This window comes from Phacochoerus africanus, chromosome 6 (assembly GCF_016906955.1).
Source record: "Phacochoerus africanus isolate WHEZ1 chromosome 6, ROS_Pafr_v1, whole genome shotgun sequence".
Classification (NCBI taxonomy): domain Eukaryota; kingdom Metazoa; phylum Chordata; class Mammalia; order Artiodactyla; family Suidae; genus Phacochoerus; species Phacochoerus africanus.
Window position 1 is genome coordinate 80,818,383 of NC_062549.1, and position 23,658 is coordinate 80,842,040.

General features: G+C 35.7%; 1 protein-coding gene across 2 annotated transcripts; it reads right to left on the reverse strand.

Annotated features, from left to right (window-relative positions):
- Window positions 1-1,184: 1,184 nt before the first annotated feature.
- GORAB (golgin, RAB6 interacting) lies at window positions 1,185-23,616 on the reverse strand. Of its 2 annotated transcripts, none has more exons than XM_047783960.1 (5): window positions 23,455-23,556; window positions 14,542-14,890; window positions 12,213-12,314; window positions 9,381-9,521; window positions 1,185-2,952 (listed from the first exon to the last, which is right to left on the reverse strand). In XM_047783960.1, exons 1-5 carry the CDS (start codon window positions 23,513-23,515, stop codon window positions 2,496-2,498), a joined length of 1,110 nt encoding a protein of 369 aa, XP_047639916.1. In that variant the 5' UTR covers window positions 23,516-23,556; the 3' UTR covers window positions 1,185-2,495. The 2 variants fall into 2 exon arrangements, with proteins under 2 accessions (XP_047639916.1, XP_047639917.1); XM_047783961.1 differs by having other exon boundaries at window positions 1,186-2,973; window positions 23,455-23,616.
- Window positions 23,617-23,658: the final 42 nt, after the last annotated feature.

The following is a 23,658-nucleotide window of genomic DNA, read 5'->3' on the forward strand; positions in this document are numbered from 1 at the left end:
AACCATGTTTTAGGAAATGTTGCTCCTCTGCAACCTATAAAAATGACTCTAATTTAAAGAAAGAAATAGGGGCTCAAAGTATAAGAAATCAAATTTAGGAATTCGAGTTTATGCTTCAAAGTATGTTTATGATAATGAGTGACAATAACCACAATGTGGTAAGCACTATCTTTTAAATAGAATAAGTGAGATAACACAAAGTAGCTAACTCCTAAACTAGCTACTTTGTTAAGAGCCCCGATAACATTATGCTCTATTTGAGAAGTGAAGGCAAGATAAGTTTAATATCAGAGAGGAACAGTTCTATAAAGTGCCCCAATAAACTCACGGCAGTGATTCTGAACCAATGTAACTTGGTTCCGAGAAACTAACAATTACTGTGGATTTGTGAATCCATATATCTCAAGTCTTTTGAATATAATTTATGATTTTAAAAGATATCAGGGCTGTCCTGGAAAAGCCAGTGCATATGGTCCTCATACCAATGAGCCCCCATTCTCATTCATTTGCTCTGTTCCTCTCACACATGGGAGACAGCTGCCTTGTACAAAACTGATGCAATAAAACTTTGTCACTTATATCATCACCTGAGCACTTGGATACCACCCTGGAAAGCCAAGCGAGGTTAGTTTTTCACAATAATGGTTTCAGTGGACCTTTTATACACATATTTGAAAGGATTTTACATGTACAAACACAAACCCTCAATGGGTTATACGGCAAAATTTTCAAGTGGTGGGATGCAGTGAATTTCATGGCCTGATATATGTAAGAGATCAAGAGTTTAGAACCACAACTTTACTTGTACTTTAAGTGTAAAATGAGTCAGTCGACCAACATGCCATAAGTAAAATTGCTGGCTCACAAATTTTTCAATTGTGAAATGAGATGATCAATTCAAATAATATGTGAGGTCCCATCCAATTCATTTATTTCATGATTCTCATTTCTCCTTATAAGTACTTAAAATATAGACTGAGAATTAAATTGTACTTACCTGTATTTAGTCAATACTATAGAACTTCATTTATTGATGGGTTTTCCCTAACAGAGGCTCATACAAGGGAGTTAAGTCTATCTACCCCATGGAGATAACAGGATGCAAAACTGCCATACAGTGTTTAAGAATACACACTAAACTGTTTGAAACTTTTTAAAAAGGTAAACAAAAGCCACTTTATAAATGCATCAGACTCATTTATTCCTTAGAAAAATAAGAGTGTACTGGACAATGAAACATTCAGTTTTCATGTATTAATTCATAAATAAAAAAACACAGCTCTATATAAATGCCTCTGTTTAAAGAAGTCAGTAATGGAAAGCTATGAATTCAAGTTACATAATATAAAAATACAAAGCTCATCTACATTACTAGAAGACAATACCCTCAAACAAACTCATCTAAAAATAGGATATCCCCAACTTTTTCAGAAATTATTATGGACACAGTATTAAATTTGTCCTTAAATTCTTTTATAATAGTTCCATGTGATATTCATAGATTTTTGTGACAACCTACAATATTTATTTACACATTCACATATAGCACAATGTAGTGGTCAAGTATTAGTGATGGTAACTAACAAACTATGAAGTAATAAGAAAACCATCATTTTAACAATTTAAATGTTCCATGACAGGATAATTTATAACCAACATATAGAACACATATTTACATAACACTTTAGAAAGAAAATGTCAACTTTTTAAGATAATCAACAGTAGCAATAAGATTTTTCTATATTATTTTCAACCTCACTGTGGAAGTGTTTTCACTGCCTAAATTTAATCAATATACTGACTCTTAAAAAAGAGACAATATATTAATAGTAATATTATATATATATATGTAAATAATGGTATATTTATACATATGTCTGTGTGTGTGTATGCAAGCATATCAATGAGCCAAAACTCATTTAAAAGGCAAATTGAAAACAGAAGTGATGCTAGCTTAAGCTGTCTGGTTCTTTTTGTAAAGTTCAGTTTCTAAACTGTGTTTTATAACTCCTGTAAGAGCCAAAGAGATAACCTATTACTTTTGTTGGCTGTTTCTCATTCTCTCTTTTCACATGTTAATTTCTGTCTCTTTACTGACGACATAAAATAGGACTCTCCTTCTCAACATTTCTCCCAGAAGAAGTTAAGTGAGTTCAACTAGGTACTATCATTTTTCACTTTACCTTTCCGTATTTACCTGGTCAAATAACACTATTAACCATGTAGTTTTTCTTTCATCCTTTTAAATTACTTGTATTTACCAGTAATATGGGTACAGTGAAGGAAGTGGACCAAAATCAAGGTGAATTATGTATAAAAAACTATCATAATCTGAGATTTTAGAATGGACAAATATGTTATACTAAAACCCATTATGGATTCAAAAATTAATTCTGTTTTTAAAGAGGCATTTATCAGAGGTCATGGCATAATCTACAAGAGGAAGTTTACTTCACTGAATACCCTATTAGCTATAAAGAACAATCACTGGCATTTCATGTGGTCAGAGCAGCTGAAATGTCTCTTCCAGTAGTTTCAACTTCTTGATTCGCCTGGTCTGGATTAAGGGCAATGCTACTGGAGTTTTCATACTGTTTATCTACCTCTGGGGAAGCAGTCTGTTCTTGATGCTTTTTGTTCTCTATAGCAAACCCCAATGTCACACACTCCCCAGAAGGCTGAAATGGCCTCTCTAAATGAACCACTTGTTTCCCTGCTTCTGCTTCTTGTTCACGCAGCAGTCTTTCTACCTTCACCTCAAGCTCCAAAGTCTCCTCATCAGCTTGCACATCCAGTTGATGCATCAACTCCTCCAGCTTTTTGGCTTTTCGGAGCTCGTTTTGCTGTATGATCGTACAAAGGTGTTCAGTGAGTTGTTCTTTAAGCTCTGTCTTACGCTGTAGATCTAGCTTTGCTGTCACATACTCTGCTTCAGCCCTGTCAAACCGCTTCCTGCAGGGACAGGTACAAAGACTGGTCCATTAGAGGGCCAAGAAACAATAATTAAACTCCAAAATCGGGGAAAAAATACATATGATGAAAATATGGCTATTGATACTTAGGAACACTTGTCTACATGTTAAACAAAGCAGGCTACTGCTGCTGAAATTTCTACAATATGCACATTTAGATTCTCCTAATCTAACAACATTCTTTTGTACTCATTTTCTCTTTCTAAGGCTGTGCTTGAATGAAAGCAGGCTGAGAGGGTTGATTAAGTGCTGTGCTAGCTCCAGAGGGGGACAGTACAAACCAACTCCAGCACACAACTGGTTAAATTTATGAGGCAAAACAATAAGAGATGGAGAAAGTAGGAAGTCTGTACCTCTTGATTAATACATTAGAAAAGAAAGACAAATTTTGGTGGAGAAGCACATGAACAGTGGTTGGGAGATGAATATAAATGGGACAAAGCACAGCCAGCAGAATGATAGAGTGAGAGAGCAAGAGGGAAACATCAAGTAGAACAGAAAACTTCAGGCAAGGTTTAGGGAGGGTTTCTCAACCTGGGCAGCACTAACAACTTGGCCATATAATTCTTTGTTGTGGGGAGCTGTCCTGTACATTGTGGGATATGCAGAATATCACTGGCTTTTTCTCATTAGTTGTCAGACACTATCAAATGTCTCTCTTCTAAGGGGCAAAACTGCCCCCACTTGAGAATACCTGGGTTAAGCTGTTCTTACCCTCTCCACTCTGCAACAACAGACTTAAGAAAAGTCTGTTATATTTACATGTATAGAAAATCCATAGAGAGGTAATGCCAGTCTTATTTGAAGGAGGGTAATTCTATTAGGGAAGTCACTGTGTGATCTTTTTTGTTTGTTTTTTGTTTGTTTTTTGCCTTTCCCATATAATGTGTTGCTTTTCTTTTTGCCCAGAAAAGAGGCTGATTCTATTTAGTTACTACCAACAGTTGTGAAGTTATGCTGTCTTACCTGTCATGATTGCCTGTACCAACTCAATGTAGTATGTAATTTCTAGTACTAGGGTTATAGCAAAAAAAGAACAAGTATATCTCTTCATGCAAGATTCTCTGTCTTGGAAGGAAACACAGTAACAAAATAAAAGGCTTTGCTTTTAGAGAACCCAGGATTCAAAACCTGCCTTTGCCATTTATGATGTGTGTACCTGTTCTGGTGAAGGTTTTTTTGGTCGTAATGAACAGATACTCAGTTGTATTATTAACTCAGGTAAACAGTGGGTTTTATTGTAGGATATAAGAGGCAATCTCACAGGCTTGTCATCAGAATCAAAGGCTATTCTCTTCAATGCTCAGAAACCACAGTTTCTCTCATTTAGGCTTTCCTATCATATTTACAGCTCAATATGGCCACCAGCTGTAGGTCTATATCAAATTCACTCCACTCAATCTCTGCGTTTCAATTCCAAAATCCCAGAGGGAAGGCCTGGTTTGGCTTGGCTTGACTCATACCAATTTAAACAGAACTTTAGTGCTAAGCCATGTCATGCACCCCAGTTTAGCCTGTGGATTAAATGTTCTGCAGTTTCTACCCTTGTTCTAATCAGGTGTACCCCCCATGGTCAGCATCATGAACACAAAATACAGCCAGTTCCTATGGAAGAGGCTGGAGAAGAGTTATGCAGTGACTGAAAATTCCAGTGTGACCATAGGTAGCTTCTTGAACTAAGTCATAGTTTACCTGTAAAAAGATAGTGATAATACCTCATGGGAGAATTAAGCATTAAATAGAATAAATAGGGCCCAGTGTCTAGCCCAGTGCCTGGTAGGCATTCAAGAAACAGAGTTCACCCTTCAGAGCACCAGAATAAAAAGGCCTTTTTAGCAATCACTAAACATGTATCTAAAATTAAAATTATGTACAATTTAAGAACCTACTGTTTACATCTGAAAACTCATTTATATAACATTCACTTCTCATATTTCATTTTTTTTTTTAATGTCAAGAAAGAGAACTAAATGTTGAAAATTTCCCCTTCGTTAAAAGAACTGTTCTAAAGGAGTTGTGTTAAATATCTGGATTCCTTATTTCCATACTTTATAGCATATCCTGTTTATGCATGTTCTCCCATCAAGCTTAAGAGTGCTGACAACATTCTCCATAGGTACATATATCTTGCCCCTTCCCCCAACTCAAACCTCCCTTCTCTGCAAGTCTGTGGTCTCTCTCAGCCAAAGTCAGTTAGTAAAGATTTACTGTCTGGGCTCATGAATGCTGAATTGAAATTAAAATTTGCAAATAGATCCCTAGGTTTCCACTGATCTTTCACCCTGGGTAAATCACTGAAGATTCTGCATTTTGTTTATTTAAAGTCTTTCTGGCCAGAAACATACATATATATTTTTATACAGTGATTTATGTTCAAAATAATGATTAGTTTTACATACTGTGCTATGAATTGGGGGTCAGGTGAATAATATCAAATCAGAGTATGATGATACATTTTGGAACAAAATAATAAGCATTATACATAACAGTATGATGAATTGCATTATACATAACACAGTAAGATGAATTGAACTGGAAATGTAATTATAGAATTATTTTAATGGAATGTTGAATGATTTAATGAGAATGCTATATAAAGGATTCTAGAAACTGTCTCTCAGTTTCAGTATTCCCAAAAATTTTTAAAAATTCTATTATTAACCCTTGGCATGTCATCGGTTTCCACTGAAATACTTCTAGTTTTTCAGTTTCTTTTCTGAGCAGTTCTGTAAAGATCAACATGTTATTTTTATTCTTTCTTAGAAGTTTTCCAGTAAACAAAGAGAAAATTCGCTTATAGTTTGAAAAATAGACTAAAACCAATTATATTTTGCAATTACTATATGGGTTCACTGGGCCCTTTTGTGAATCTCAGCTACGTTATGGGATTGTTGAAATACTATTTTTTATTTTTTTGCTTTTTAGGGCTGCACCCACGGCAAATGGAGGTTCCCAAGCTAGGGGTCAAATTGGAGTTACAAGCTGCCAGCCTACACCACAGCCACAGCAACATCAGATCCAAGCTGCGTCTGTGACCTACACCACAGCTCACGGCAACGTCAGATCCTCAACCCACTGAGTGAGGCCAGGGATGGAACCTGCAACCTCATGGTTCCTAGTCAGATTTGTTTCCACTGTGCCATGATGGGAGCTCCATTTTTTCTATATCTTGAAATATTTTGTCATTTCATCGCCCTAGGAATTATTCCCTCGTTACTCATCAATTATTATTTATGCTAAAAAATTAATATGAATACAGAGAATGATGGAATGACCTAAAAGGATGATGCAATAATGAAATAAATCATCACTCAGTTTCTTCACTGGGTGGCCAAAGCATTACATTACCTTTTAATAAATTATAAAAGAAGACTGGAAAAACCATATTTGTAATCTGTTCTTTAGCTCTCACTGAACAAATATGAGAATTATTTTTCATTTTCTACCCATAATGGCAAAGAAAATTGAAAGATGAAGATATTTTGCCATTATATGACAAATCAAAAGAATCTAATCCCAAGAATCTCTGAATATCACCTTAAATGGCAAAAGATGTGACTAAATTAAAGATTCCAAGAAGAGTTTATTCTGGATTATCCAGCTGGGCCCTAAATGCAATTACATGTATCCTTTTACAAAAGAGGCAGAAGTTTTGAGACAAAATAGGAGGAAGCGATGAGATTATGGGGGCCCAGAACTGAGCAGTGTGCCACAAAGAATGTCAGAGCCACCAGAAACTGGAAGAGGTCAGGAATATATTCTTCCCTGTATTTTCTGGAGGAACGGCAACCTTCCGGCTTCCAAAAATGTAAGAGAATAAATTTCTGTTGTTGGAAGTCACCCAGTTTTTCAGTTTTTTGTTACGACAGTCCTAGCAAATCAATACAAATGCAAGGATAGGCTAGATTCTAGATAGTGCAACTGACCATATAAAGTGAAATTTCAGAGTATGAGTCTTCAGAAAAACATTTTGTAGATGAACTATGTCAAACTCAAGAATCAATGAGTGAAAAATATATTTCTGAGGATAAAAGGAAATATGTTATTCTCATAGAGGTAATAATTTCAACAGGAAGAATTCATCATATAATATTTCATATACAAGTTCCTGGACCATCCTGTGTTGTTCAAATGATATAACCATATTCTTTTAGCTTTTTATAATGTTTGGAGTCAAACATTACTTGATATAAAGAGGCTTACTATGCTTACATTCTTATTAAATTTTTTAATACAGTTGTTTTCTACAATCCTTTTTATTCTTACTTTTTAAAATTATTCATAAAATAACAAAATATTTATTATACATGTTTTCATGTTTATCTGTGTATGTGTGTGTACGGTAGTATCTAATAAACATAGAAGGTAAATAGTGATCATTGTTTTTCCTGGTATATTGAGGGTTAAAGAAATGTTCTACACGCAGCCACACTCAGTTTTACAAGCTGGTCTGCAGAGCACATGGCAACACTGTAATCACAGCTGTAAATGGCAGCGATGACAACTGTCTCAGGCAGACTCACTCCAAGTGCTGTCTCTTCAGAGGTGTCTACCCTGACACTGCTCTACAGAAACCAGTTTTAAGGTGAATTCTGGCTTATTTGTATGCAAGAATCTTTTGTGGACCAGCACTGTATCAGGCACTACAGAACTACAATATTATTATTTAAAAAAAAAAAATCAAGGAAATCTCCCACAGAACCACAGAAAGTGATTGCCCTGGGGATTATATTCTAGTAGAAATCTAGACCATACTACCATGTCACCAGTCTATAACTTCTTAATAACCACTCAGATGTAAATGTAGAAAATGTTGCCTTAATTTTATATATGAACAAGACACAACCCTAGTTCTAGACTAAATTATCTATGGCTTCTCTTTGATTTAACTCAAGAGCTTACATTTTTAAAAGTAACTCACACATACAATAATGATATTTACATACAACTATACTAATATTGCCATGACAAACTGTCATCTTTAGCTTGTTAAGAGAGGTAAACATTTACCATGTAAAATCTTTTTACTACATAAAAATGTATTAAAGGTCACTAAAAACAGTCATATACTATAGGATGTCTTCCCTTTTAACCAGTAATCCCACCTTCTTTTCTGTTTTCTGAAGGCTAAAACTATGACATATCTTATATAATGTTCAATGTACAAAGGCATCTTTCTCCAACCTTCTCCAGGACAGAATTAAAACACGATCAAGTAGTTTTTCTGTTGAGATATCCAGAATAAGGGAATTATTTACTTAAAGAGCTACAAAGACATAAAAATGTTTCTCTGACAAATTACACAGAATAAAATATGCTAAAAATCTAGGCTTAGTTTAATCTTAATAAAATCTTGGTTACCTTTTTAATGATCTTATTAACAGAAATGGAACCACTAGTTATAAGCTACTGATGGCATTAATTTACACAGTTAATTAATAAAAGCAACCCATTAGACCTAATAACATATGGTCAAACAACAATTACAAAAATCACAAGGACACCACAAACCTCTTTCTTAAATAATAAATAATGAATTAAAAACCACAATCAAGCATTTCCGCTTTATTAAACTGTTATATAAACATTCTGATGCTGTGGTTTACCCTGGACTAATGAGGCATTCTGATTGATTTCTAGTGTTACAGAGGAAGATGCAAAACTGAGTCATTAACACAGCATTCCCTTGTGAAAAAAGACAAATCAGGATGATTAAAGCAAAGCTGAAAAGACTGAAAATCCTGAAATTGGACTTAATTTTTTGCTCTTTTATCTGTTTGCAAACTTCATGTAATTCTTTACATGTGTTAGTTTGTTTTGAGAATATGCCATGATGATTTTTTTCTCTTTAAAAAAATGCCAATCATTGCAACTAAGAAAGCACGTGCCAGAAAACCATTTTATACAGATATAATTATAAAAAAGAGAAAAAACTTTCAAGATAGACTGGTATTTTCTTTAAAATACTCAAAAAGGCTTAAAAAAATTAAACCAGATTTTTTTCTTCGATGAAAAATGAATTGAGAACTAGGTTAATCCCTAGACCATCTCAGATAATCAAAGTTTTTAAAGAAAGCATAGACTTGGTGTTAGAAAAAAAGTCAAGAGTTTTGGGAGAAAGTCATCCCAAACATTAAATAGCTAATAGTTTATCAGGAAAGACTAAAATGTAAATAAATAATGCGAGAAATGCTCTAACAGAGATATGAACAAGGTTCACAGGTAGGGCAGAGATAAGACTTTAAGAAGAAGAGATACGTGATTCTGTATAAAAGTGGAATAAAGACAGTGCATGGCAGGGTTGTTATGAGGCTCAGCGATAATACACATAAATCCCCTTGGCGCAGCTAGCAATACATTATTAACTAAATCAAACACCTTGTTCAGAGTTCAATTTCCCTAACTCACCGAGCATAAGAATAGTCAAGGCTAGCCTGATCAATCCTGTTTCTGAGGATTCCAATGTCAGCCGACACCATGTCATCCAAAGCCTGTAACTCCTTCTGAATCCTCTTTAGTTTAATGGTCTCGGCCTGAGTTCTTTTAGATCTAGAAAATGAGGAACATGAGTGGAAAAACAGAACATTTTAAAATCATGAATCCACACACAATATAAGTGAAAAAAAGCAAGCTACTATATATATGATTATAATGCATAATTTTTAAAAATTAGAAAAAAAATTGAAATGAAACAAATGCTAGGAGCATTTTGGCATACTTCTAAAACTGCATTTGTACTTCTCCCCCTTATTATTCCAAACTTTATACTATTATATATTGTTTTTATACACAATAAAAAAGGTAATAGTAAAAAAATACCAATAAATAGTTTATTCATAGGTCTATATTCATTCTTCTTCTTCTTCTTCTTTTTTTTTTTTTTTTGCTATTTTCTTTGGGCCGCTCCCTCGGCATATGGAGGTTCCCAGGCTAGGGGTCCAATTGGAGCTGTAGCCACCGGCCTACACCAGAGCCACAGCAACGTGCAATCCAAGCTGTGTCTGCGACCTACACCACAGCTCACGGCAACACCGGATCGTTAACCCACGGAGCAAGGGCAGGGACCGAACCTGCAACCTCATGGTTCCTAGTCGGATTCGTTAACCACTGCGCCACGATGGGAACTCCCTATATTCATTCTACAAGGACAAGAATAAATACTAAAAGGATGTATGTGAATTCTCTTTATTTTGGAACATCCAACCCAGCTTTCCAAGTTTCTAGCCTTAAATTCTTCTCTCTAAGCCATTTTCATTTGTCTAATACTTAGTGGACAGCAAGAAAAGATGCCATTAAACACCATTTCTTTGTATGTCTAAAAACATCTATTTGGTTTTAATTTTCTTAGGACTCATTTCCTCAAAGTCTTATTGCTTTGGTTCCTGTTCTTTAGGCAAAACTACAGGTCCTCAAAATTCTTTCTGCGGCTCAAAACCAAACACTCTTTCTTTCCCTTTATTGAAAAGCAGCCTCATCATCTCTCAGTCCTCTCATCACCCTCAAGTACATCATCTACTTAAGAAACAGGAAACAAATACGAAAGCCAACCTTTAATCACGACTTCACTCATTTCAAAATTTCACACATATTCTTATAGGAGAATAAAATTCCCGATAAAACCTCTATATTCTGCTAATTTTTTTTTTTTTTTTTTTTGCTATTTCTTTGGGCCGCTCCCATGGCATATGGAGGTTCCCAGGTCAGGGGTCTAATCGTAGCTGTAGCTGCCGGCCTACGCCAGAGACACAGCAATGCAGGATCCGAGCCACATCTGCAACCTACACCACAGCTCATGGCAACGTCGGATCGTTAACCCACTGAGCAAGGCCAGGGATCGAACCCGCAACCTCATGGTTCCTAGTCGGATTCGTTAACCACTGCGCCACGACGGGAACTCCTATTCTGCTAATTTCTACTCCATCATGCGTTTACCCTTGTTTTCTGCTGTTAAAAAAAGTTAACCCTATGATTTTTTTTTAATTTCAAGTACTTTACTGTCCATTCATTAACAACTGAAATAGGTACTGTTTCCTTACATTTCTGTCCATAGCAGTTCTTTCTGTCTTAAATCAAAAGCACACAGAGGAGAACAAATGCTGAGCCCATAAATCTTTTTGTAAACAGCTTTTCCAATCTCTTCCAAATTGAAGACTACTAAAATGCTTTTCAACAGTCATTTTGTTTTCCTTCTTGAAATATAAGTTCAGTAAGTTGAATTATTCCTATGCTTCATGAAAGATCAAGGTGTGGCAGTAAGAGAAAAAAAGAATCACTGTTTTCAAATAAATACACCCTTTTGGCAGATAAAATTCTAAACTACTCTTATGCCCATCTCCCTTCCTCTCCATTCTTATTCCTTCCCCTTTCCCTGACATATACACCAGCTTCAATAAGTAATAATTTTGCCAATGAGTAATAACTTTTCTGCAGACCTAAAAGAAAATGCCACTGAATACTTGCTTGCATTGAGTTCTCATATTCTCAGTCATTGCTTTACTGCCTGAGCTTGGTTTCCTAAGACCACAGCACACTATAAACTACAAACTAAAAGGGAAGAGTGGGTGAGGGATGGGAAATGGGAATGTAGCTCAAGTGGGATTGTTGCTGTCTGAGGCCAGTACAATGCAGTAAAGGAACAGGGACTGCTGACAAACTTACTCTGCAAAGTGCTCTCACCTTCCAGAAAAGTGAATTGTACACAGCATAGGGCAATGCTCATCATGGACCCAGAGTCATGGATAAAAAGTTAAACTATATCATGCTTTTTCTATCAGTGGTGACAGGACATGTAATTATTTAAGAAAAATGTCCATAGGAAGTACAATTAAGACTTGTGGGAGTATAAGTAACTAATGTGGAATAATCTTATTCATCTACATGTCAGTTGATTAAGGCCTATATCAAAATTAAAACCTGCATTTGTTACTAATTTACTAATACTGATAGCTATTTACTGCTCCCTTACAAATGCACAGATGGATAAAACTGAAAACACTGATAACGATCCTTAAGTTTTAGTTGTACCTGCGTTCATAAATTTATTACAAATACATTTAGAAAGTCCTCCTTCATAAATTAAGACTGAGATTTCAGTACCATTTGTAAAGCATAATTTGTTTAGTAGGTTTTAAAAGCAATGGTTGTAGAGAAAATGTCATTTATTAAAACAGATATGGGGAAATAAATATAAAACAGGACAAAACTGATTACAAACAACCTCTCCTGGTTCAGGTGCCTCACCTTTCTGCAATAGCTTTAGCCAAAAGAGCTTTCTTACGTTTATTTTTCTCTTCCATTAGCCGCTGTTCTTGCTGGAGAACTTCCCAATGAGATTTTTCTTGCCTAGGGAACAAAAGCATAAAAATGAGTTTCTGAAACCTCATTCCACACCTTACTAGACTTAGTTCCTAAGTATAAAACTTAATCAACCAGATTATGTATTTTTGTTTTTCAAAAGTCCTCTTAAAAAGAACCCATCTGCAGCTCATTATTTTGTTCTAATGGGAACAAAGACTATGATTTGAAGTAAAGAAGGCTTACAAAAACTGGCTCTTTGAAATCTATTATATGTATATAATCTAGGAACCCACAAACTGGAAGCCAGAGTACTGTGGCATTTTTTAGGAGTACAAAGAAACTTGTTTAAGCTAATTATGTATAATATGCAAAATAGCAAAATAAATTGGTCTATAGCTAATGTCATGTTACATCTTTTAGAATTTTCTATAGCAAATGTCTCCAACACCTAAAACTCTTAGCACAATAACCAATCTTTACTTCATACTTTTTTTTCCTATTTCCTCACTTCTTTCTAGCTCTTAAACATTTTTAAGTAGAGTGAAACATTATGAACGCTTAAATACTGAGCTAAAGAAAAACTCCAAAGATCTGAAAACATGAACTGTTTTCAGTCTATCCAATCTATCCAATTCTAAATAAATTGTTAAAATTTCCCGTATATTCATGAACTTACTATCAACTCAAATTAACAAGGTAATGACAAAGCCACTTATTCCTATTACTGTCACTTCTCACAACCATTATACCAAAAATCTCTATTCCCAGACCTAGTAACCAATTGCAAAATTATCCTTTTCTCCCAATTTCTACAGTTTCCACCTTAGTGCTGGCATTGACCCTTTCTCATTTTTACATCTGCAAGCATTTCTTCACCAGATACCTTAGTTCCAGCTCACCCGACACCCTATGCCAAATGGTCTGCAACACCGACACCTACATTTTCTCTAACCATTATTTTCTCTCTTCAGGGGTCTTGGTGACATACTACACCACCAAGGAATTCACTATGCAGGTATCTCCTGCTTTCAAATCCTTCTTCACAGCTTTAATTAGCTATTGTTCTCCGGCCTATTTTTTTTGCCTCTTTCAAAGAAGTGAGGTGTCATCTCTGAGCATTCGCTAGGATATAGCTTTCCTTTCCCTTTCTTACAGCCTCAGATTTTATCCTTTTCAACAACAGTTCCTGAGATTACACATCCTCTATGAAAACTTTCAAAAGTACCTAAAAACATAATAACTTTCCTAATGACATGCAATCTAAAATTTTCAGCTCAATTTAACACTCTCCCACCACTAACTTGTCTCAGGACTATGCTGGTAAACTATACTTAAGGACATTAAATGTATGCACTTGTTTAATTTTGGTCTCAAAATTCATGTGGCTTTATATCTCGTCAAAATGATTTCTTGGTTGTAAACCTCTGGTAGGCAGGAAACACTTTAAATTCAGTACAGAATCTGAATTAGCAGAGATGGGAAAAATATCTGAGGTTAGAAAAAACATAAGACACTTCAAAAAAGAAAGACTCAAAATGTAAAACAAATACCATTCTTTCTTTATGAGTGATAAATCAGGAGGAAACAAAGACTAGATATTCAAACATTAACTAATATAAACATTCTGATCATAAGAATTCACAAATCATAGAAGGGCAATTTCCACAAGAATATGGTTAAACTAAATTCTGGAGGTGGTTTCTAATATAAACACTTTAAATAAAGAAATCTAATGATGCAGTTGAATTAATTAATTCTCTCAATTTCTTATACTCTTTCCTTTCACCATCGCTTCATGTCTCTTCACAAGTACCCTTTTCTGGGCCAGTGGAGATGCAATCTGGAAAATGAACGAATGAGTTCAATTTGGGGAAAAGTACTATGCATATAAGAACTGGTTCTGGTGAGTGTAAAGGGCACAGACTTTGGATCCAGAAAGACATGATGTGAACCCCAACTCTGCTACATATTAGCTGTGTATTCACTTTGGGAAGACTATCTTTTCTGAGTCTAGGATATAGCTGTAAAGTAAAAATAATGAAGGTGCATGGCAAGGCTGTTGTGAAGACTAAGTAACATAAAACATATAAAATGCTTCACACCGACTGCTTATAATATATTTAGGTGTTAGCTATTTTTCAATAGTTTATTCATTACCTTTATAGGTTAGAATACAAAACAAAGAAAATGTTAAAACTGTATTTCTTCAAAGCCCAATGGGGGAAAATAGGTAAAACAGAAAGAAGTTTCATGGATATATAGACTTACTAACAATTCCACTTTCTTTTTTTCCAATTTGCAATCTGGTTTTGGAGGTAGAACCTCAGCATTTTTGTGACCTTCATGGCAATTCTCCAGTCCTAATTCCCTTGGTTGACTTTCATTACCCTGTGGTTTTCTATCACCAAGAGGAGGGGTGACTGTAGGAGCAGCAGGGGGAGAAGAATGTGGTCTTTGAGTATTGAGTCTTTGTTTTGGTGCAGAAAGCAGCTGCTCTGGAGGTAATGAGGTTGATCTATCTTGAAGTCCAAGTTTTTGGCTTTGTTCTTGAAGGGCTTTTTCTCGCTGAAGTTGTTGTCGACTTTTCTTCACAGGGAGGCGCCGCTGTGGTTCAAATGGATCTATACAGAAAAATAACGGAGGACAATTCCTTTGTGTAAATGGCAAATAATTCTATAAAGCAATAACATTTAACGATAATAATTCTTCAGGGTTTCTTTCCCTTCTATCTTAAGAGCCCAGGGGAAAACAGCCATCTTCCTGCAGAGTTTTGACAGTTCTCCAATCACACTCGTAATATTTAACAAAAACTACCCTAGTTTCAATTTATCTTTGAAGAAGTCCATTTGCCTGCAAGTCAGGCCTTAGGATACAAAGCAAGGTTTCAACATGATCTTTCAAAAGACCAAAGTAGGTAGACAAATGAATTCTCTGATATGCCTTAAATTTGATTTATGGGTTTACGGTTCTGTCTCTTCTTCTGAAATAAAATGGTGGTTAGGTTCTCAAATGGGCTTCACCTTTCTTAAATTTTAATAGATCTTAGTGTAATTTGATATACAGGTAGACACTATATACAAAGTAAAATTGAATAAAGTCTCTTAATTTTAGGAATGCTAGTTAACCCTTTGATCTTCCAAACAAAGTCTAGTTAGCCTTTAATCAATGTATGCAAGCTAATTTTAAAAGAAGCCTGAGCAAAGCAATAGAGGAAAATAAAACAATCGGGAAAAAATTTTTTTAAAAAAGTATTGTGAACTAAATAAATAAACAAACACTTCTATTGTAGTTTCTGGATTGTCCATACCAGTGTTAACCTTGTAAGTCAGATACCTGGAGAACCTGACTCACATATATACCGTATTTAATAAGATACATAAGTAATATTCTTGACAAAATGCCTGGGAAATGAAACTATGATAAATCCTTACAAATTAACTTGGGGCTTTGAAATCCTATGTATTGACCTTTGAAATAACATAAGCTTATTATTTAAATTTACCAAAGAAGAGTTAAAAGCTTTGGAGTCAAAAAGCTTCAGTGTTGTTTTTTTCCACCTCAATAACCTTAGGCAAGTCAATGAATTATTCTATACCTCAGTTTCCTCATCTATCAAAACTGGGTGAAAATTTACCTGCTCTACTAAACTCATGGAGTTGGTGTAAGAATAAAGAGATATGTAAAGGAAATACATATCTTTTTTGAAGACATATAATCAAAAGTAAAATGTTATTATTATTGATTTTAGCCAGGAACACAAAGTAGCATCCTATATCTCACAAAATAAACTTATTCTTGGCTACTTATCTTTACTCACATCATTAGCAAACATCACTGAGCCTGCTTACTTTCCAGTTACACCTGTTAGCTGAATTATTAACATCCCTCAGAAAGTCAGTAATGCAGGTTCCATTTTATTTTTCGTTTTCACAGAACCTAACTATGAGATTAAAAATGCTGATTTTTAAACTCTCAAACAACAAGTCAGGCCACTTAAAAATTTAAAATGTGACCAAAAAAAACAAAAAACAAAAAACAAAACCCTCCTGGAATTAATGTCATTATAGCAAGGTTGCAGGATACAAGATTAATATGCAAAAGTCAATCACTTTCCTATGTACCAGTAATTAACAAGTAGAATCTGATATAAAAAATACAATAACACTTACATTAACACTAAAAAAATAATACCTAGGTATAAGTCTAAAAAAATATGAATAAGATCTATGAGGAAAAGTCCAAGACTGATGAATGAAATCAGGGAACTAAATAAATGGAGAAATATTCCATGTTCATGGATAAGAAGACTAAGTACTGTCAAGATGTTGGTTCATTCTAATTTCATCTATAGATTCACTGCAAACCCAATAAAAATCCCAGGGAGTTATTTTGTGGATATTGACAGACTAATTCTCAAATTTAAACAGTGTCAAAAAACTCAAAATAGCCAACACAATACTGAAGAACAAAGGTCGACTGGCACTATTTGACTTCCATACTTACTACAAAGCTACAGTGATTAAGACAATGGGTATTAGCAAAAGAATAGACAAATAGATCAACAGAATAAAGAGCCCAGAAATAGGCCCACATTACACAGTCAACTGATCTTTGATAAGGCAGCAAAGTCTATACAATGGAACAAAAATATTCTTTTCAATAAATGGTGCTGAAACAACTGGGCATTCTCATGCAAAAAAAATAAATCTAGACACAGACCTTATGCCTTTCCAAAAAATTACCTTAAAATGTGGATCACAGACCTAAATGCGAAACCTAAAAATATAAAACTCCTAAAAGACAACACAGGAGAAAATCTAGATGACCTCAGGTACAGCAATGACTTTTAGATACAACACCAAAGGCAATATTCATGAAAGAGATCACCAATACATGAACTTCATTAAAATTAGATTTCTGCTCTGTGGAAGACAATGCCAAGGGGATGCAAAGACAAGTTACAGATTGGAAGAAAACATCTGCAACAAACACACCTGAAAAAGGACTGTTATCTAAAACATACAAAGAATTCTTAAAACACAACAAGAAAAAAATCTGATTCAATAGTGGTTCAAAGACCTTAACAGATACCTTGTCACCAAAGAAGACATACATACAACAAACATGCATATGAAAAGATTCCAAATCATTTGCATCAGGGAAACGCAAATTAAAATAAGATACCACTACACAACTATTAGAATGGCCAAATATCTATAACACTGACAACACCAAATGCTGGTGAGAATGTGGGGCAACCAGAACTCATTTGTTGTTGGTGGGAATGCAAATTGGCACATCCACTTTGGAAGACAGTTTGGTGGTTTCTTATAAAACTAACTCTTGGCATGTGATTCAGCAATTACACTCTTTAGTATTTACTCAAAGGAGATGAGGATTTACGTCCATGCAAAAACCTGAACATGGAGTTTTACAGAAGCTTTATTCATAGCTGCCAATACCTAGAAGCAATCAAGATGTTCTCTAGCAGGTAAACAGATAAATTGCAGTATATTACAATGGGATATTACTCAATGCTAAAAATAAAAGAAATAGGTCATCAAGACATGTAGAGCAGAGGAACCTTAACTGCATCCTACCAAGTGAAAGAAAACAGTCTGAAGACTACATATTGTATGATTCCAACTATATGACATTCTGGAAAAAGCAAAATGGAGACAAAAATGGAAACTGTCTCCATATTGGTAAGTGCTGAGGAGAGAGAAGAAGGGATGAATAGACAGAGAAAAGAGGATGTTCAGGGGAGCAAAAATACTCTGTACACTATAATGATGAATACATGACATTACACATTTGTCCAAACCCACTGAATATGCAACACCAAGAGTGAACCTTAATATAAATTCTAGACTTGGATGATAATGCAGGTTCTTCAGTTATAATGAATGTGTCATTCTGGTGGAAGATGCTGATAATGGGGGGGTTAGCTGGGATAATGGGGGCAGGGAGCATATGGGAAATCTCCGTATCTTCCTCTCAATTTTGCCATGAACCTAAAACTACTCTAAAAAATTAAGTCTTTAGAAAAAAGAACTGGAGATAAAAATGTAACATACTCTTACATATTTACATTGGGGGCTGCAACTATCCAGGAGATTGTAGTAAGCTGGGAGCACAAGTATAGTTTAAAGGGGGCAATCCATAGCCACTTCTGCCCATTAAAAGTAGCAGCTGTCATTTAAAAATTTAGGTATTTTCAGAAATATTTCAATAGAAAAATTCATATTTTTACATAAAATATAGGGAATTGTGTCAGTTAAGAAATCTAGATTATGCCGTGAGGGCAAAGAACTCCGGAATCTTTGTGGTTTTAAACACCAAAGATTTATTTCTCCTTAATGCCATGTGCCAATGAAGGCCAACATGGGCTTTCTACTCATCAGCCACATAAGGCTCCAGGCTGACTGCACAATCATTTAGTACTGCTAACAGGTAAGAAGAGAGTGCAGGAATGTCTTGGTTCAGCAATTAATTGCTTGACCCAGTAGTGACATAACACAATTGCTCACAATTCAATGCTGAACTAGCCCTAGGTCTGACCCCAGAACAAGGGCAATGAAAATATACAGGAAGAAGGAGAATAAGAAGTATTTGGCAAATGGCAATAATGATTATCACCCCATTAATTTAAAAAGAAATGCAAAGATGAGATAATCCAAAAAGGGGAAAAAATGAAAAGACGAACACATTTTTGGGTTAAATTAAGCCTACAGGCTAAGTTTGTGATCTTTGTGCTATATCCTTTATTTAAGCCCTGCTTTCTCCACCCAAAACCATCATTTGAATCATGTTGATCATTCCCTTCCTTTTTAGTTATTTGTGCTGCATCTACAAATATTTATTTTATTTATTTATTTTGCTTTTTAAGACCACACCCACGGCATATGGACAGTCCCAGGCTAGGGGTCTTATCGGACCTCAGCTGCTGGCCTACGCCACAGCCATAGCAATGCCAGATCCGAGCCACGTCTGCAACCTACACCAGAGCTCACAGCAATGCCGGATCCTTAACCCACTGAGCAAGGCCAGGAATCAAACCTGCAACCTCATGGTCCTAGCTGGATTCGTTTCCGCTGAGCCACAACAGGAACTCCCTACAAATATTTATTTTAAATTTTAATTTGTTGTTTAAGGGTGTCATGCTATATGTAATCTTTTCTAACTTAATATGATATTGCCAATATTCATCCATGTTGTTCATGTTCCTGTAGCCAATCATTATTAAAGATGTATAATGTTCTATTGTATTAATAAAAAAAAGCCTACTGATCTTCCACTGATGGACATTTAAGCTGGATCCAGATTTTTGCTTGTGAATACTGCTGTTGTGTCACCTCTTGTATAAGAATTTGCCTTGAATACCACCTAAGAACTGTTGGGTCATAAAGTATAACTTTAGGAGAAATGTCAAATTGCTTTCCAAAGTGCATTCCCTCTAGCAATGTATCAGATCCTGTGGATGCATTTTTTCTTCAATACATAATATTGTCAGACTTTCTGATATTTGTCAATCAAATAGTTTGCAGCTGTCTTTTCATTGGTGATAAGCATCTCTTCATATTACCTTTTCTAAGATATATCTATTCAGGTCTTTTGTTGATTTTTCTTTCAGCTTATCTGTATTCTTCATATCAGCAGCAATTGGAAAACATAATTAAAAATGATCAAGTGTCTAGGAACAAATCTAGGAAGAGGGTATTCAGAACCTCTACAGGAGATTAATATTGTCTAATAAAATTCCAAATTTTTATTAAAAGATATTAAACTTAAATAAATGAAGACATATACAGTGGTAGTGTTTCATTATGTGAAGATGTGAAATCTCCCCAAATTGATCTAAAGACTCAATGCAATTCCAAAAAAAATTCCAACTGGGGAGTTCCCACTGCAGCTCAGAGGGTTAAGAACCCAACACAGTGTCCATGAGGATGAAAGTTTGATCGCTGCCCATGCTCAGTGGGTTAAGGATCCGGTGTTGCCATGAGGTGTGGTATAGGCTGCAGATGCGGCTCAGATCTGGTGTTGCTGTGGCTGTGGTGTAGGCCAGCAGCTGCAGCTCTAATTCGACCCCAGCCCAGGAACTTCCATATACCACAGATGTGGCCATAAAAAGCAAAATATTTAAAAAATTTAGAAAATTTAAAATTTCAACTGGGTTTTCCATGAAATTTGGTAAAAGATTTTAAAAAATTATATGAAAGGGTAAAAGTTCAAGAATAGCAAGGAAATTTCCAAAGAAAAAGAACAAGGAAACTAGACTGCTAGGAATATTATAAAGTTTTAAAACAGTATAGTATTGGTGCAAGAATAGATAAAATGACCTACACTAAAATAAAGAACCCAGAAACAAGCCCATTCATATTTGAAGCACTGATATACAATGGAAGAGGCAGAGCAAATCAACAGCAAAAGGTAGAATAGTTCAACGGACCTAGAGGAAAATAGTTATCTACATAGAAAAGATGAAATCAGCTCTAACTGTCCTACCACATGAAAACAAACAAAACATTCTCCACATGGATTAAAGACTTAAATGTCAAATCAACACTAAAACTCATCAGAAACACAATTCTTTATGCAATGTTTTGAATCTGTTATAGCTTATAATAAAAAAATTTTTAAAAACCTTCAATTGAAAATAGGGATTAGTATCTTTTAGAGCTTACAGTACAGTACTAATTTCTTAAGACACAGAAAATGTTGACTATAAAAGGACTGATAAATTTTCCCACATTAAAATTAAATACTTTCTTCATCGAGAGATAAAAGATAAGTTATGCACTGTGAGAAGATATTGATAATATAACTGGCAAAGAACTAGTATCAAGAATAAAGTCATTGGAACTCCCGTTGTGGCCGCAGCGGAGACAAATCCGACTAGGAACCACAAGGTTGCGGGTTTGATCCCTGGCCTTGCTCAGGGGTGAAGGATCCGGCGTTGCCGTGAGCTGTGGTGTATGTCACAGATGCAGCTTGGATCTGGCATTGCTGTGGCTGTGGTATAGGCCAGCAGCTACAGCTCCAATTAGACCCCTAGCCTGGGAACCTCCATATGCTGCAGGTGCAGCCCTAAAAAGACAAAAGACACACACACACACACACACACACACACAAGATAACAAATTCATGATTATTTAACTAGAAACTGACAGCACTGTTTATTTCCAGTTTTTTCATTATGAAATATGTCATAGATTAAGTTATTACATGTGGCTATGGTACATATATTCTCATTAGCTGTATTAGCTGTTCACTGGATTATACCACAATTTACTTATTCACTCCCTTGCCAATGAACATTTGGATGGTTTCCAGCTTTTAATATCATAAACAATATAAACAAAAGTATTAAGAATATTTTTGACCTTCCCAAATGCCATATGGGTTTTTCTAGAGTAATGTCATCCTTGTTTTTGCTGGCAACCAACCATATCTTCATAGATTATTTAACTGTATTTTTAAGGCTGGAAAACAGCTGAAAAGAGCCTGAAAAACTTGAAGATTCAGCTCTGTTAGTTTTACAAATGAGAAATCTAAGACACAAAGATTTAAAGGCAGAGCTGGAAGATCTACTATACACCAATCACTGTGACTGGCTTTAAGCATACAAAGATGCTGGGATGTCTTCTCTGTTCCTAAGGTGGTCAAAGACTAGTGAGTTGGTGTCTATACTCTATCATCTCACTGAAAGGATAAGTCTTGAGGTTAAGGTCCTTCCAGTCTGTCTTCATCCCAAATTGCAGAGATACTTAAGAATATACTTCCACATAATGAATCCAATGTTTAATTTAGACTTTTTCATTAGGTCTTCTTACTCCTGGCAAACTCACCTCTGCTAACACATAATCTCTGTGAAATTTTGCCAAACTCCACCCAAACACCAGCACAGTAAAGTTCCTGATAACTCTGTAGCAAGCCCTTGCACAATACCCACTATCACATTATATCATAATTTGTCTCTTTACTAGACTATAAGCTCTTTGAAAGCAGGGATGATGCCTTGTTCATATCAGCATCGCTAATGCAGGAGCTGATATCTGTAACTCTGGGTCAGACCAGAAACAAGGGTATTAGTACTCTGTACATCTGAAAATGGGAATGACAGTCAATTACACACAGTGGTTTAACTTTTATGATATAGTTTTTAAAGGCCTCTGGACCAGTCAAAATGTCCTCAATCTATATGATCTACACTGGCCTTACATTATAAATGTACTTCCTTTTCCACTGATCAGCCCTAGACTATTTTCACAACCATGCTAAAAATGTACAAGCTTACCTGAGCAACATCCAACATTCCAACAAACTCTAAGAAAAGGCGGGGCTTGCTTAATTTTCTCCCAGAGTATATAAGGTATGATACAAAGAGTGGTGTAAGATCACAGATGGGAGGTGCACTAAGTGGTGTCCACTACCAGGATCACCATACAGAACTTTATGAAATTTCAATCACAAAACACAGTTTATATTATCAAGAGTATCTCATTAAGTATCATCAAATTTCTTCATTAAAAGATAACAAAATAGTACAAGTCCATTCAGCTATTAAGCTATAAAGCTGAAAAAGGAAGCACAAAATTTTAGCTTATGCCCAAGTCATTTCATATATTTATATTTATATATATATGGCACATCTAACATCTCAAAGGCCGTTTTGGTTTGGTGACTCTTAAGAGTTGGAAAAAATCATCTGGCAAGCAGAAGTGAATGCAAGATTCCAAATGTACTACGAAAAGCACTTACTTTTTGCATTTATTCAGACCTCTGTGTTCCCTTTTTCCCAATCGTTGCCTGCTTCTATAAATTTATCAAAATTCTAATATGCTAGGTGCCCGTCCTTCCTTTATCCTGACCCCAAACCTCCAACTATTGATCTATGCAGCAATCTTCCTATTGCATTTCCTCTCCCAAGTCCCATTCTTTTCACAGGAAAAAGTTAAATCTCTGAAACAAATTCCTGAACTCTCTTTTTAAAAAACTGATCCCAGTGCCCTGCTTCTCCAGCTGTGACTTCAAGTACTTCCACCTCTAAATCCCCCTCAATTCTGTCTTTCCATAACACCCAGAACCATGTCCCCCTCCACTTTCCCCCTCAAAAACCGCAGCCCCGCCCCTTCCCCTTAACAGACCCAAGACCTAAACATCTGCAGACCCGTCCCGTTACCTTTAGTCTGCTTTAATCGCCTCAGCTCCTCCTCAGAGAAGCCGGCCCAACCCTGCGCCATCCGCCTGGGCCGCCTGCACACCTTGAGCACCTAGACTTCAGAGCCCCGACTGCCAACACGACGGCCCAGGCACATCCGGGTTCTTCCCCGGCCTGCAGCTGACCAACCAATCAGCGCATTGAGCTCTGGGCACAAATCCCCCC